Source organism: Colossoma macropomum, unplaced genomic scaffold, assembly GCF_904425465.1.
Source record: "Colossoma macropomum unplaced genomic scaffold, Colossoma_macropomum, whole genome shotgun sequence".
Lineage (NCBI taxonomy): Eukaryota > Metazoa > Chordata > Actinopteri > Characiformes > Serrasalmidae > Colossoma > Colossoma macropomum.
The window spans coordinates 29,523,682-29,539,661 of record NW_023494789.1 but is presented as its reverse complement, the minus strand read 5'-3'; the positions used below and the strand labels follow the sequence as shown (position 1 = coordinate 29,539,661).

The 15,980-nt window shown below is 40.0% G+C and overlaps 1 protein-coding gene across 2 annotated transcripts in view; it reads left to right on the top strand.

The window, feature by feature from the left end:
* The window catches only part of dip2bb (disco-interacting protein 2 homolog Bb), a 53,628-nt gene that overhangs the window by 19,124 nt on the left and 18,524 nt on the right, over positions 1-15,980 (top strand). For both annotated transcript variants that reach the window (XM_036570806.1, XM_036570805.1), the window contains exons 2-17: positions 3,687-3,758; positions 4,688-4,843; positions 5,177-5,302; positions 6,478-6,747; positions 8,879-9,025; positions 10,850-10,969; positions 11,103-11,300; positions 11,563-11,654; positions 12,340-12,450; positions 12,682-12,805; positions 13,227-13,336; positions 13,446-13,548; positions 13,707-13,771; positions 15,114-15,207; positions 15,300-15,419; positions 15,542-15,656. In XM_036570806.1, the coding sequence (XP_036426699.1) occupies positions 3,687-3,758; positions 4,688-4,843; positions 5,177-5,302; positions 6,478-6,747; positions 8,879-9,025; positions 10,850-10,969; positions 11,103-11,300; positions 11,563-11,654; positions 12,340-12,450; positions 12,682-12,805; positions 13,227-13,336; positions 13,446-13,548; positions 13,707-13,771; positions 15,114-15,207; positions 15,300-15,419; positions 15,542-15,656 (2,023 nt within the window). The remainder of the gene's footprint in view (positions 1-3,686; positions 3,759-4,687; positions 4,844-5,176; positions 5,303-6,477; positions 6,748-8,878; positions 9,026-10,849; positions 10,970-11,102; positions 11,301-11,562; positions 11,655-12,339; positions 12,451-12,681; positions 12,806-13,226; positions 13,337-13,445; positions 13,549-13,706; positions 13,772-15,113; positions 15,208-15,299; positions 15,420-15,541; positions 15,657-15,980) is intronic.

Here is a 15,980-nt window from a genome sequence, read left to right as displayed (position 1 = left end):
GGCATTGGTATTGGCATTGGCTGATATATTTTTGGAAAAATGTAGGATGTCTGCATTGCCCCAGAATTCCCATATTGGTGTGTCCCTATGAAGATCTGCTCAGAACATTACAAAAGCAGCATGTCAAGAACGTTACTAATGCTAACACAGCAAAGCTGGGGCTAGTGGTCAGAAATTTGTATTTGTTTACTCTTCAGGGTGTCATAGTTAGAAACTGAAATATTGTGAATATTGAGTAAAATATTGCTAATATTGTAAAATATGTATTTGTATATTTTATTTGAATGGTTCACTATAGATGGTCACAAAATATATGTTGCAGTGGTTCCCAGCACTGATTCTGGAGCCCCCCCCCGCCTCACACATTTTAGTGTTTTTCCTGTTCCCAGCAAAGCTTATCCAAACAATCGGCTAATTAACAAGCCTTTTCTGGGTTGAAGTGGCTGTATTAGAGCAGGAAAGCGCTAACATTTGCGGGGCAGGGGGGCAGTCCAGAGCCAGGGTTGGGAGTCACTGATCAATTCAAGTCCAGTGTAACTTTTCCTTAACCCTAAACCTAATACTCGCTCAGTAACTTTAAACCAAACCTCAGTCCAAAACCTAAACCTAGCCCTAATTTTAACCCTGCTTCTAATCCTCACATTGTCAATGAACTCACGTTTTCCAGTTCTGTTAACAAATTAAGCTTCTTGATGTGTAGAAAAGCTATAGAGGACCAAGGGTCATCAAAATAAAGCATAAATATAACTCTACTTCTCTTTTCTACTGTCTTCTGCAATGATGCCAATGTTTATTTTTGGTGATTATGATTATTTTCTGGATGACGAAAGTGAGTGTAAGTGTGAGATCAGTGTGTAAATGTATAAAGGAACAGGAACTGCTGCGCTGCTCTCACACTGCAGTTTTGAATATTTCACAGAATTTCTAATGAATTTTTTTAGACAGAACACTCACTCCAGACTTCTCACCCTCAAAGGCTTTACAGAGATGGTTAGACTGTATGTGAGTGAGTGTGTGTGTGTGTGTGTGTGTGTGTGTGTGTGTGTGTGTGTATGTGTGTGTGTGTGTGTGTGTTTCTAGCTGCACGTCCTGTTCAAAGTGAATACATACATTTGCAATGCAGCTATGAGCTTGCAAGGCGTAACACCTTTTTGTAATTGCTGAAATAGCACCATGGCTGTCTGGCACTGATTCTGAGAGATCACAGTTCATATTGATGTTCATACTGTACATTTTAGGGAAATCTGTCTTGTAGTGCTGGTGCTTTTCAAAGGGTTTTTTAGGTTTTTTGGGCAAAGCTGCTAAAGTGTAGCTTGTAGCTTTAATAAACTAAAAGTTGCTGTTGCTTTAAGCTATAAGATTCTACAAGAATGTACTATTGATTCCCAAAACAAAGAACAATATTCATCATTTTTATTGAGAGATTTTTGCCCTTTTGTGTTTTCTTGCTGTTGGAAGACACTGACATCAAGTGTTCCCTCGAATCAGCCGTAATAAGGATAGGCTTTTTGTCCGTGGCTCCTTACCACACACTCTCTTTAGGTGTGCCTAATCAGCTATCAGAGAATGAGCTAGAACGGTTGCAGTTTAGGACCACCCTTAACTGTGGTAAAATGACTGTAATACACACCTCCTTAAAAGATAAGTTGCACAACTGGGTTTCTGGAAAGTAGCTTCTGGATAGAGCTGTTCTTTCCTTCCTTCACTCCTTGTACTACTATTACTGAATGCCTGAGCTGCTGGGTAAAGTGTGAATATTAAGTAAATTCTTTAATGTTTGTCTGGTCTAACTTAGCTGACAAATCGTCATGTTGCTTGAATTTGAATGTCATGTCAAGTGGTCTATATTGTCGTTCCTTGACATAACTTGTGTACATTGGAACAAAATGTTCTTCAGGCCCCATGGTGCAACACACAACAACAGCGCTTTACACAGGACTGTATAGAGTGTAGAAACACGACAGTATGAAATGCGTGCAGAATATACAATAAATACACTAAACAATGAACATACAGAATAAATAAACATAGAAATAAATACTAGACAGGACAACAAAACCATGTGTACAAATGGACATCATATATATGTATATACACACGTGTACCTACATGAATTGGCATAAAGCAGCATATGAGTGATAAAGGAACTAGTGCAAACATTAAACTATAAACTGTAGAGAAAGACTGAAGTCTTATAGCAGCATTTAAATAATTAATTGTTTTAAAGTGCTTGCTTTGGTGGTAAGGTGTGTGTCTGTGGTGGACGTTAAAAAGTATCTAGATTAGTCCAGGTGGATGTTAGGGGTCATCATTGCCCTGAGTAATCTGACCACCTCTGGTAAGAAGCTGTTTCAGGGTCTGGAGGTGGTGGAACGGGTGCTCTGGTACCTTGTGCCAGAAGGCAGGAAGGTGAAGAGTCCATGAGAGGGGTGGGAGGGGTTGTCCTCAATGCTGGTGGCCTTGAGGATGCAACGCTTGTGGTGGGCGGTGTCGATGGTGGGTAAAGACATTGGGGGTTTAAGAAAATATCAATACAGTTGAGTATCATGATATTATGTTTTGTGATGCTGTATTGTCCAGCTTAGTATCACTACTTACTCCTTGATAATTTGATTTAGGCTGTAAAAATATCCTACTTATTCTTTTAATGCTGGTAACATTTTCTGATAAGAAGATTTAGATGAGGCTGAAGTCAGCTTTCGAATAGCCAGCTTCTTGTTTGAATTTTACATTCTGGCTCCCAAGACGTGGTAATAATAAATGCTGCACCATTTACAAATGAGCTTTTATTTTTTTAGTGATATAGACAAATGTTCAGATTGCACAAGAGTGCTATGATGTTGGATGTTACAGGGACTGTGATAAATGCAAATACAGATCCCTGTTCTAATTGCATAAAAAGTAAACTCAAATTTTATGCGTATGGTAGTGTGTTTTTATACTATGACAGTTTTCCTAAAATTAGATTTAAAAGATTGCAACATTTCCTACTTACAGCGTCGCAATAGATCACAGTATATTGAATCATGATCCCTTTGTCGTGATACGTATCATATCGTGGTCTGAGACGGGGCATGGAATTTGGATGGTTGACCAAATTCCTACTTATATTAGCCACGTTCATCACTGTGGTTACCATAGTAATTCCCGATTAAGCATTACTTTACTTATGTAACCCAATATCACACACAGATTCAAAGTCTGCCAGAAAATAAAAGTTTAAAAAAGAGAAGAAAATGCCTGCTCTTGTGGAGTTGTTTATGTTGTCATAAACAACTCCACAAGAGTTTTTCTTCCTTTTCAATCTGTTTGAAATATTGTTTAAGATGTACTGTCCTGGGCAAAAAAATGGGCCAAGCCCAAAATGCTAAAACATTACGCTTTTAATTGTCTTACCAAATAATTAAACAAATAGATACCTTTTTCCTTTCATTTCTTTAAAGGTTGAATTTTTGTGTGTAAATTTGCAGACAACGTTTTACAGAAAGAAGAGTCAGTATTTTTCGATGGCTTCAGATGTGGTGAACGTGAGACCAAATGTTCTCTATAGGGTTTAAATGTGGGCTCTGACTGGGCCAAAAGCGTCAGTAAAAAAACATAATATTTTGGGCTTAGCCCTTTTTTTTTCCCAGGAATGTATATACACAGTAACTGTATGTATTAACTGTATTGTTTTCCTTTTGTAGGCGACATCACGCAAAAAGGATATGAGAAGAAGAGGGCTAAGCTACTTGCTCCCTACATCATCCAAGCACAAAGTATGACTGAGGATATTTTCTCTCTCCCTTTTCCATTCTCTCATCTTGCTCCTTCTTTTCTCTCTGGCCTGTGCTATTTTGGTTTGTGCTTTGTGCTTGTGTGTTCCTCCGCTGTCCCCTGACTCATATGATGATATGGTTATGAAACATCCCTTTAGCATATTCCTTTCCACTCGCGCTCATCAGGGGATCCAGGCCAAATTCTCACTCCATGCTTCCCTCTAGTGGTCAAAGTACTTGCTGCATGACTTTCCTTGGTCATCCCTGAACTCAGTAAAATATTAAAGGAAGAGTTCTACAAAAAATCAAAATTTACTGTTTTCTGCTTACCTAAAGGTAGTCCGGTCAGCCAAGACACGTTTGGTGTCCAGGATTCAGTGGTCAGTGTTTGGTGTCCAAAGTGGTATGAGGGTAATGTAACTAACAGGCAAAGGCTATCCCCACCAATTAGCATTGTGTAGACTGCATATCTAGATCAGATGCTTTTGTACGTTTTTATAGATAACAGCATATCACACAGTGTCAGAGGTGGCGTATAGGGTTCCATTACTTAGACGCTACATTAGTTTTGTACTGGAGCTGTGTGGTTAAAGAAGTAAACTTCGGATACCAAGCATATCTTGGCTGATTGACTACAATTTGGGCAAGGGGAAAATAGGCACATTGTCACTGAAGTCTTCCTTTAAACTGATACAAAACATCAGTTTACGTTTCACTTCTTGGTAAGAGGTATTGTCTAGTAGTGGTTAGAGATACATTATACTGTGTCCCTTTATATCAAGGGGAGATTCTTCCTAAAAATCTTCAAAGTGTTTTCAGAACTGAATGAAATGACTCAGCATGACTTTGCTTGATCCCTGCCAGTCATATCTGTCCTCCTCTGTACTTGGTTGTTGTTTTTATTCATCACTCACTCTTATGTTCTACAGATTTGGCTCCGCCACCGCAGCAGGATGGACAGGAGCCTGGCCCAAGCTCTGCCACTGCACCTAGCAATGCTTCCTCAAGCTCCTCATCCTCTCGCCATCGCCGGACACGCCGACCGCACCGCAGTGGTGGGACCAGGGATGAGCGCTATAGATCAGGTAATAAAGTGGAGTAGGCAATCACATTAGAATGTTTGAAGCTGAACTAAGTCCAATGACAGATCATGAGGACAGTGCAGTTGCACTGCATAATATTTTCACCTCGTTACCTTCATTACAGTGAGTGAAAGTGCTCCTGAAATCATCTGTTATCTTAAGAGTAGCCAATGAAGTCAGAATTCAACTGCAGTGATACAAAAGATCAAGATCATGATTGAAAGGATAGGAATCTGTTGGCTGTATGTCATTTTAATGTAAATTCTCTCTCTCTCTCTCTCTCTCTTTCTCTCTCTTTCCCCTTCTTTCTCTCTCTTTCTCTTTCTCTGTCCTTAGATATCCATACTGAGGCTGTACAAGCCGCCTTAGCCAAACATAAAGAGGAGAAGATGGCGCTGCCTATGCCAACCAAACGGCGCTCAACTTATGTGCAGTCACCCATCGACAACTGCACCCCACCAGGTACACAAACGTTTCCATTATCACAGGTTAAGCACAGGTTCTGTTGTTGCACATGGCCACAACAGTACAATCAGTGGAAGAAACATGACTGTCAGAGCTAGGCCTTCAGTTCAGGCCGTAAATGTCCAAAAGGTCAAAAACGAGGAAAAACAATAATTCTAATTTCTGCTAGCACCTTTTTGGGTTTTCATTAGTATGTTAGCATTAAGGTAAAGGTGATTCATGTGAATATTTTTTGTCTGTTCTAGATTAAATGCAGACATTTGAAGGTTGTAAAAGACGTTCCACATTTTATTTGAAGCTTGTAACAGACATATTAACATATATTTTGCCCTGTAACGGTTTTACAGTGACTCTTTCAGAGCCCTGACTTTGAGCTGCTGCTGTTTTCCCTCTGACTGAAATGCACTGGTCAGGCTACCACTTGTACTGGCAGTCAGTGTCATATCTACAACTTGACGTATTTTCTCACAGAATTGGTCCCCACACATTGGAAATCTAAAACATGACTGGTCAAATTATATGTAAAGACTTCAGTTCAGCATCTGAAGTCTTAATGAAGTGGAGAGCTTAAGTGGCTGTATACCAAGATAATGCAGAGAAAACAGGTTAAATTTCTAAATTTAAACTAGATTAAATTTCCTTTGTTTTGTGTCTAACCAAAGATTGGCAATGAAATCAGAGAATTGCAATAATTCTTGCAGAGGTTAATATAACAAGTATAATGATAAAATGACAACAGACATGTATTTTTTATTTCACAGAAACCATTAGGCTTTTTTCTAAAGGCCTGAAAGGCCCACTGAGTATGGCCAGCTGATGGAGCCCACATTTGGATTTAGAGACTTCTGTAGTACTTGCTCTGTGCATTACTTTTATGGTTCTGAGCATCTATTAATGTGTTCTAACTCACCAAGATGGGGCATGCTGAAGATCTGGACATGAACTAATCTGTAGCATTTTATTTTAAGATTGCATGTTATCAGCAGCTGAGTGCCCATAGTTATGTTAAGTCGCTGTAGCATGTAATCACTCTTTGATTAACCACGTTCAGGCACTCAATTAGGGATCATTACACCCACTAGCAATTCTCATCATTGGATGGAAAATGGTAGCATATGGATATCAGTTTTTTCATCCTCCCCCACTCTCTTTTCTTTCACTGTTCCTCTTAGACTCCTCCTCTTCCTCGGATGATGAAGGTGGGGTGAGTGGTGAAAGTGGCGAACAGCAGCAGTCTCCTGACTCCTGGATGAACAGCTCCATCCATGGCTCATCCACGTCCTCATCCTCGGCCTCCTCCACAATGTCCCATGGCGAGTCTCGTCCACCGCAAGCCCCACAGCCCCAGAGCCAGCAGCAGCTTCCCCCACAATACCCCCCACCACCCCACTCACACTCACAGCCCTCTGCCCTCGCCGAGGCCTTTGCTCACGCACGCATTGGTGAGTACAGGCAAAAAGCCATACACAAATATTCACATAGCCATGCACACACAGGTCACAGATTGAGGTAGTTTCATATTAAAGTTTAGTTCCAGCTCTCGAGTCTTTGCAGCAGCCGCCTGTGCATTGACCCTATCAGGGGTGCCATACTGGAGGATGAAAGGAATTTTAATAAATTAATAAATTATTAATAAATTAGGAAAGCCCTAATTCCAAGTGCCCTAAAGGGACACAGGCCCACAAAGATTGTGCCTTTTTTGTAGAGATTCTTAATAAAAACATTATTTCATTCATTAAATAATAACGAAATAAAAAATTTACATACAGTGCCAACAGCATTGTAGGGCTGCCTTCTGTCACCCTTACAATACCGTTCTGTTCTGTGTAAAGATTCAGTGGTTTAGCCTGGTCACAGTCCGTTAGAAGAACAAGACATTCGTTTTTTTTAATTCAAATAAAGATGCTACCAAAAAGATGGGATGTCAAAAATGGCAGGAAAAAATGATGACTCGAAGAGACAGGGACCCTCAATAATGGGGCATAACAATTTCAACATTACAATTTCAGCCAGTGACATAGAGTTTATTGATATGCAAATGATGGAATTGTGCAGCTATTACAAAATAAAGGGTAGGGTTATGATTTTTTCTTTACTGCTGTAATACGTTCTGCTAAAGGAAATGAGGTGAGACAAGGGGCCTGCAGCTAAAATTTTAATGGGTCCAAATGTTCCTTCTGGTGCCTCTGGGTCCTATTTTAGAAGATTGCAAGTTTGATCCCTAGCTGTGCCACAACCTCCAGTAGCCGGGAGTCAGTATAACTGGCCTCGCTCTCTCTGGGTGGATAGGATGTCCTTCTCTCTCTCCTCTTCACTCAGCATGATGGTGGACAACATGGGCATCTGTTAACTGATGTAACAGAATTGGCAGTAATTGTTTTTTTCCCAGAATGTTGATCTGTCCATTGAGATTGCGGTGGCAGCAGTTCGAACAGATGCAGTGGCTGGTTTACATGTCTCAGAGGAAGCACGTGTTAGCCCTCCCAGCTTGGTAGCGTCATATGACTGGGGGAGACCTAGCTAGCAGATGTCTAAACTGGGGAGCAAAATGGAGAAAAAAAGAGATTTTCTTGTTTGGGGTTCATGTAATTTTAAATGATTTATGAGTGATGAATTTGTTTTTGTGCATCAGCTTCTTTTCATGTCTGTGAATTTTATGCTGGTATTTTGTTGTTTTTTTATGTATTGTTTGCTTCTCATTTGTTCTCTTTTTATCATTTATCTGTATTTAACTCTCAGTGACAAGAACAGGACGAGGTAAACTCATAAATTTGCATACCTAAATGTGTGTTTACGGTTGTTTGCTGTGTGTTTCAGTTTGTTGTAGTTACTTTAATCCCAACAGAGACACAGTACATGAACACTGAATTGCATATATCTGTAAAATCCCCAGACACGCCTCTTTAGAGTCACATGAATGATTGAGCCAGATCTTCACACAGATTGTGACTGTACAACTGTTTAGTGGCAATCTGAGAATCTGAAATGAATAAAGGCAAGGGCAACTACAATTATTTCTGTGTGAAAGTAGAAATGTTTTTGTTCTTACTTATTCATTTGATCATTCATTGGGCTTTAATACACACTTGTTCCAAGTCTGTTTGTGATGGAATTGTGTATTTCACCTTTAGATCACCCTGTGACCACTTCACTGTGTACATTTTGAGGTTTTGGTTAAATGGCTTAGTAAATTACAGTCTTCCTGTTTACCTTTGCAGTTAACAGTTTGCACATTTGGTTGTAGCTTTGATCAGTGCTTTGACTTTTTGTTAAAAATGGCCTTAAATAGTAAAATCTAACTACTCAAAACAGTACAAGTGTTTTACCACCTTGAGTCGTAGGCTTACTATTCAGTAATTATTATTAATTATTCAGTAACTACAATGAGGCTAATGTAAAAGTTAAGGGAGCATAGTTATGAGACTGAGGAATTGAAATATGGGCCCCATACAGGCTTCTAGAGTTTAAGGGGTTAAGTCATTTGTCTTTAAGTCTCTCTTCAGTGTACTTTTGAGCCTGCACAAGTGTATATGGTGGGCACAGCTGAATTTGAGTGTGGTGTTTGTGTGTTAGATCCTCCAGCAGGTGCTCTGGGCCCTGATGGTGCTCCACAGGCTCAAGCCAGGGCGAGAGGCTCGCGCGTGGACCTGCCTTCCAACGCTGTGGTGAGAGGAATGAGCCGCGGACAGAGCAGATCAAGCATGATGGAGACTGCTGACGGTACTGAGAGAGAGAGAGAGAGAGAGAAAGAGAAAGAGAGAGAGAGACTGGACAAACTAACTAAAATTTAATTTGAGATGTAAAAAAAAAGTTTCCTTTGAGCCCCAGCCTTGCTAAAACGTGCACGGGCCTGGCATGTGTTAAGAGTAAATGTAGTAGGTCGCTCAGAATCTGTTGAGTATGTGTGTGTATGTTGGTTTTTCATGTTGATGTGCTGGAGGGAGTGAATGAAGAGAGTGAATGAGAGAACCTGTTTGTTAAAGTATGTGTATTACCATTTTAATCTGTAACTCCAGAAAGCAATGCATAATTTCCACATGTTCAAAAATGGTGCAAATGATTAATTGATTTAATCATGACTAAATGTTTATTTTGATTTGTTTGCTTTATTAATCAAATCCAATTTTTTGTTTTTTTGTTTTTCCTTTCCACTTTTTCTCCACGTGTGTTGTGTTGCTTTTCATTGCTTTTCTCTGTTAGTGAGAAGAGTGGGGAAAGGTAACGATTAGCCCTAGCAATGCCCTATAGTTAAGCTGTACCCCCTGGCCCGCTGCGTGTGTGTGTGTGTGTACAGATGTATGGTGAAACCCTCCACACCTGTACAGTCAGTCACTTGCTGTTTAAAACTATTCAGACGGGATTAGTTTTACATGGAGAGGTGGGGTAATGTATTTGTGTGAGGGTATGGGATATGTAATGTATGTAATTTTAATGCAGAATGTCTGTAATTTTTATGACCGGAATAAGAAATCTCTGTAAATGCAGAAATGGGATTGGCTACTTCCATTGCGCTGCCTTTACTCCACAAAAGAATAGAAAACATGGCAAAACATTAAATATAGCCATTATTTCAGTTCCCTAACCATGTACCTAGCTGCCTTAAGTAAATGCAGTGTGTCCTTATTGTCATTAGCTTGGGAATTTAAAGCTAACAGTCATCATCTCCACATAAAATCTTTTCATAATAATGTTAATGTAATAATGTTAATGTTAATGTTTAGTCAAACACTTAACAGTGACAGTACTTTGTTTTAAGGTAATCAAATATAAGGTAACTGTGCATTAATATTTGCAGGATTTTTTTTTATTTTTTGCTGCAGAGGTGGCATTTGTTTCTTTTCACTTCAGAAATCAACAAACAATACAGTTTGACGAGGGTACCTGAACTTTTCCATACATTTGTACACATTGGCTCCGGGTGTGCCATAGGGAATACAAGAAAATGCCTCCATACTTAAGAAGTACCCTGAAAACGTGTGATACCACTTGTGAACAACAGGAGATAGCATTTTTACTAACATGGCAATTCGCGCAGGATTGATATAACCTGAGGTTATTTCTGCGGTTTATTTTATAGAAGGCAAAAGGCACCGGAATCTTTACTGATGCAGGAGCATGCAGTCCTTAAAAATTACTGACATTGTGGATTGGAAAGGGATTAAAATGAATGAGAAATAGCGGTTATAATTACATTACCCTACCTCCCCCTGTAAAACTAACCCCAATCTGATTAGTACTTTAGTCTGTTAGTCTTCTCATAGGCAGTTTACTGTTTCCTTTATCTCTACTTACAGTTGGTTACTTCTTAGTCCTGGTCTCCGGCTCTCTAAACACTTGTATGAATTTGATAAATATATTTTTTAAATATGTGGGCACCTCTTGACCAGGACTGCAAACCTACTGTAAGAGAAGAACGTGTTTTCTCCAGTCGTGCCTTGGTAATACCCTGTTGAGCCAGGATTGTGTGCATGTCTATGTGTATATATATGTGTGTGTGCTCGTCTGTCTCACCCCCTCACCTGCCTGGCCCCGGTCCTGGTCTAGGTGTTCCAGTGTCAAGCCGCGTGTCCACTAAGATCCAGCAGTTGCTCAACACACTGAAAAGGCCCAAACGACCCCCACTCAGCGAGTTTTTTATGGACGACCAGGAGGAGATTGTAGAAGGTGCCCATCCTAACCTGTACATCACTACTGGACCAACTTAACCTTCTACTTTCTTTCACTTAGTCACATAGAATTACAAAGACATGCCCATGACATATGCTTAGTCTGCTCTGTCGCTCTGCTTCTTTCGTAGTTCCTCGGCCAGATCCTAACACCCCAAAGCCAGAGGGCCGGCAGATAATTCCAGTTAAAGGGGAACCACTGGGTGTGGTCAGTAATTGGCCTCCTGCCCTCCAGGCTGCATTGGCCCGATGGGGAGCCACTCAGGGCAAAAGCCCTGCCCTCACAGCCCTTGACATTACAGGAAAACCACTCTACACACTCACATATGGTAAAAGAGGCCATTTATTAATAAACTATTGATACATGTAGGAAAGAAAGTTCTGCATGCTGCTTATCGCTGTTAGTAGATTAGACCTAGTCTTACACATGAGCAGAATAAACAAAATCATCTTAGGTTGAGATTAAGGGCAGAGGCCCAGATGGAATCGTGAGCTTTCTGGGGTGCTTCGTTTTCTGTGACTGATGTGTTTTTCCCCTTGGCAGACATGCTTTGTCAGATTGTAAGTGATTAATTGGTGTGTGGTTGCCAGGGAAACTGTGGAGCCGTAGTGTTAAGCTGGCCTACACACTCCTTAACAAGTTGGGGACCAAGAACGAACAGATCCTCAAACCAGGAGACCGGGTGAGCAAAAAACACAGTGACCCTGGGTGTCATTTACAGAAAGAAAAAGAAAAACAAAAAAACAACAGCAACAAACATACAGTATCAGTCAAACATTTGGTCACATCTACTCATAGAAGAGATTTTCTTTATTTTCATTATTTTCCACATTTTTAGAATAACAGTGAAGACCTCAAACTATAAAATAATGATCTGCTCAGAACTTTTGGCCTTCGACTGGATAGGCTACTTAGACTCACCTCATTTCAAAACTGACTGGCTCAGACATTAACCATGTAAAAAAGGACATATTTTAAGTTTTACTCAAGTTTTAGGTGGCACAAACACATAATTTGGTTCACTTCACACCTCCAAATTTCACAGTTTGAAGTCTAAATGAATTTTTTTGTTATTTAAATTTTTAGTTTTGGAAATAAATTCACAATAATCATCCACTTTACTATTGTAACTTGTCTTAGACACAAATTTTAAGTACTAATTTAGGATTGCAAAAAACATACATTCAAACAGGAGTGTCCCAAATTGGTAACGGATATAAATACATTTACACATAATTGGTAAAGAACTATTTTGGGAACTGGACAGGCTAAAAATCATCATGTAGAATTTTAATGTTTAATGTTTGAGTGTCCGTGTTTCACTGTTTGAACATCCATTGATGACAGCGATTTGCTTTTAAACCCAGGTGGCGCTGGTGTATCCCAACAGTGACCCAGGGATGTTCTGGGTGGCGTTTTACGGCTGTCTGCTTGCAGAGGTCATTCCTGTGCCCATAGAGGTGCCACTGTCCCGCAAGGTAACTGCAGAACATCCCTAAACCACCAACAGTCCCCTACAATTCACACTAGAACATTTTCATTCCCACTTCTAGAGTGTTATTCACTTTCACAAGATTTTAAATTAATGACTGATGTGTTGTGAAGTTATGGTGATATCTCCCAAAATGCTATTGTATTTTTTTATATATACATATATATATGTCCTGTGTTCAACACCTCACTTTATTTGTTCTTGTGTGCTTCTATAGGATGCAGGCAGTAGTCAGATTGGCTTCTTGTTGGGCAGCTGTGGGGTTAGTCTGGCCCTGACCAGTGAGATTTGCCTGAAAGGTTTACCGAAAACACCCACTGGAGAAATATTGCAGTTCAAAGGTTAGACCCTCTTCTACAGTACTCTCTGTTGTTTATCTAAAGAGATTTGCAAATTTCATGAATTGTTTCATTTTACAATAAACAGAAGGATATTCATTGTCTTTGATACACTGTTCAGACATGACAATGATACGAACTATTGTTCTAACAATACGAGTTCTAGCAATACGAGAGATGAACTTTTTGCCAAGTGAAGGCTTACTGGTATCACACACACATACATTTATTTGATAAATTAGGCCTACTGAATGAACTCTCAGTTGTTGTTTATTGTTTTATTTATTGTTTTTTTTGCCCCTCCCCACACACTGTATGTTTCTGTTGGAATGTGCTGATGTATTATATGGATTATATTGTATTTTAAACACATATGCCATTAAACTAAACCTGAATGAACCTGTTGTTCTTTTCATTTTTAAAGGCTGGCCAAGACTAAAATGGGTAATTACTGACTCTAAATACCTCACGAAACCTTCAAAAGACTGGCAGCCACATATTCCGACCGCTAATACGGACACTGCATATATAGAGGTATGGTTGTTTGTTTCGATGTGGTCAATATTGGATGTGGCTGTAACATGTGTATTTCTTTTTCTCTCTCTGCACCTAAATCTCACTCACTCTCTCTTGTATCTCTCAGTATAAAGCGAGTAAGGAGGGGACAGTGATGGGTGTTGCTGTGTCGAAGGTCGCCATGCTAACACACTGTCAGGCCCTCACACAGGCCTGTAACTACTGTGAGGGTGAGTTCTGTTTCCATGGAAACACGGCATCTCTCATTCGAGTAGGATTAAGCTGCTTGTTCACTCTGTACCCAAGTGTGTTAAACAGTACAGATATGAAGTTTTATCAGAAGCACCAGTCCCCACGACTAAAACTCTCTGTGTGCTTGCACTCTCAGGTGAAACACTGGTGAATGTTCTGGACTTTAAGAAGGACATGGGTCTGTGGCATGGAGTTCTCACAGTGAGTATCCTGGAGTTTGTTGCGAAAAAAAAGTGTAAACGTGTGTGATTGCATGTTTTTCATGTCATTCACATTAGAAAGCTGGTCATTATGAGCTCTGAATGAAATCACTCAGCCTTGTCAGAGAGTCTGAGGCATTTTTCTCACTTAATGTGGCCAAGAAACGCCTACCTTTTACGAAGATTTCATTTGACTGACATGTAAAATAACCAGTCACACAGTGCTGTTTTGGTGTGACAATTTGGGGCAGGTGATTTTGAAAACAGGGCTACAGCCAAAAAAGCCTGCAGATAACAAATGTGTGAGAAAGCTCGTGAGGATATCTCATAAATGCTGCAAAGAAAACTATCAAATAACTTCACGGATGCCATACCTCGAACTTCACAAATCTTTTTGTAATCCAGAGACTATATCTTGCGCCGAAAGGCTCAGTCACGGCGCTCAGAGCAGGTAACCACTTGTATTCCCATCAGGCTGATAAATCCTGCTGCTTAGAAGTGCAAGTACACACAGACGTGCAGGTAGCCAGTTAGAATAGAACTGACAGAATTAGTAGTGGTGGCGAGTTTAATGTGCAAAAGCTATCAGATGCTCCATTTGTGTATGGGTGGGGTGTCTGAGGCTGAGACTAAGGAGATGGTGTTCCAGTGGTGTTGTTTAAAATTTCACCAGTTTTTCAAAGTTTCTGCATAATTTAATCATTGAGATGTAAACAAAGTAATTCACAGTTGTTTGATGTGAACGAGTTCATGGTAGAGAAACATACCAGCTCAGAACCAGAGGGCTGCAACGTCCAATATTAAAATAATTTATATAGCCATTTAATTTGCTATTCAGTACACCCAGTGAACCTACACGTTTTCTGAGTTTTAATATGTAATGTTGACAATTGTAAAATAATGGTAAACTTGAAAAAAAGTTTTTATGGGGTATTATTTTGCCCTACACTGCCCTCCATTCACCTCTCCACCATGAATGGGTGGTTTTGAACAAATCTTGTCTCAGTACAATGGATACAACAATTTCTCAGACATCAGGCAGCATATTTCTAACTGTTGTGTGTAATTGCTTTCTGAAAGGTAGCTTTTACGAGTATTCAGATTCAGCTGTTTGGTTCCCGTTACCATCACTGTGAACAACTTTATCTTGGTAAGTTTCTCTAGAACAGGGCTAATTTCATGTTAGACTGACCTGGCCATAAAGTTTGAAGTTATGCAGAAATTTAGAAAAACTTCCAGAACAAATAACATAATTAAATAAATATAAAGCAAATTGTACAGTCATTCTGTAGTTTATTTTTGTATTCGAAAAATCAAATGTGTCTATCATGCATGTGTTTTAGAGCGTAATGAACCGGATTCACACCATCAGTGTTCCGTATGCAGTAATGAAGGCCTGTCCTCTGTCCTGGGTCCAGCGGGTTCACATACACAAAGGTACCAACGATAAGGCCATCCCCTTCTTTTAAAACATGCTCACAAACTCGAACAGCTTTCATTTAAAAAGCGTTCCTGCTGTGTTTCCACAGCGCGTGTTGCCTTGGTGAAGTGTCGTGACCTACACTGGGCCATGATGGCACACAGAGAGCAAAGAGACATTAGCCTGGCCTCCCTGCGCATGCTGATCGTTGCCGATGGAGCCAATCCCTGTGAGACATGCTAATTTGTCTGCCACTAAAACTCATGGAAGAAAATCATTTTAAAGACAGAAGCCTGTTGTAATAAAATTGTTTTCTTCCTCCCTCTCTCTTTATCTGCCCATCTGTCTCAGGGTCCGTATCATCATGTGATGCTTTTTTGAACGTGTTCCAGGCTCACGGTCTGAAGCCAGAGGTGATCTGTCCATGTGCTACATCCCCTGAGGCCATGACTGTGGCCATACGCAGGTATACACCGAACAAAGATGTTTGATTAATTTAAAAAACGTAATTGTGGCATGTGCAAAAGTTTGGACACTCTTCCAATTGTAAAGTCACAGAAGTTGAATTAAGTCATTAGGCTTTAATTGACTTGTTAGGACTGGTTAGGCAGGTCAAGAATAGTTATTAGAAGTTGTCAGCTGATGGTAATTCCAGAGTGTAATAAATTCTCTGACTCTTCAAACATTGTGCTAACACTCAACGACCATGCACTCCTCTAAGCAACCAGCTCATGATCTAAATAAAGCTAACTGATGCCTACAAATCAGGTGAAGGCTGTATGAAGATATC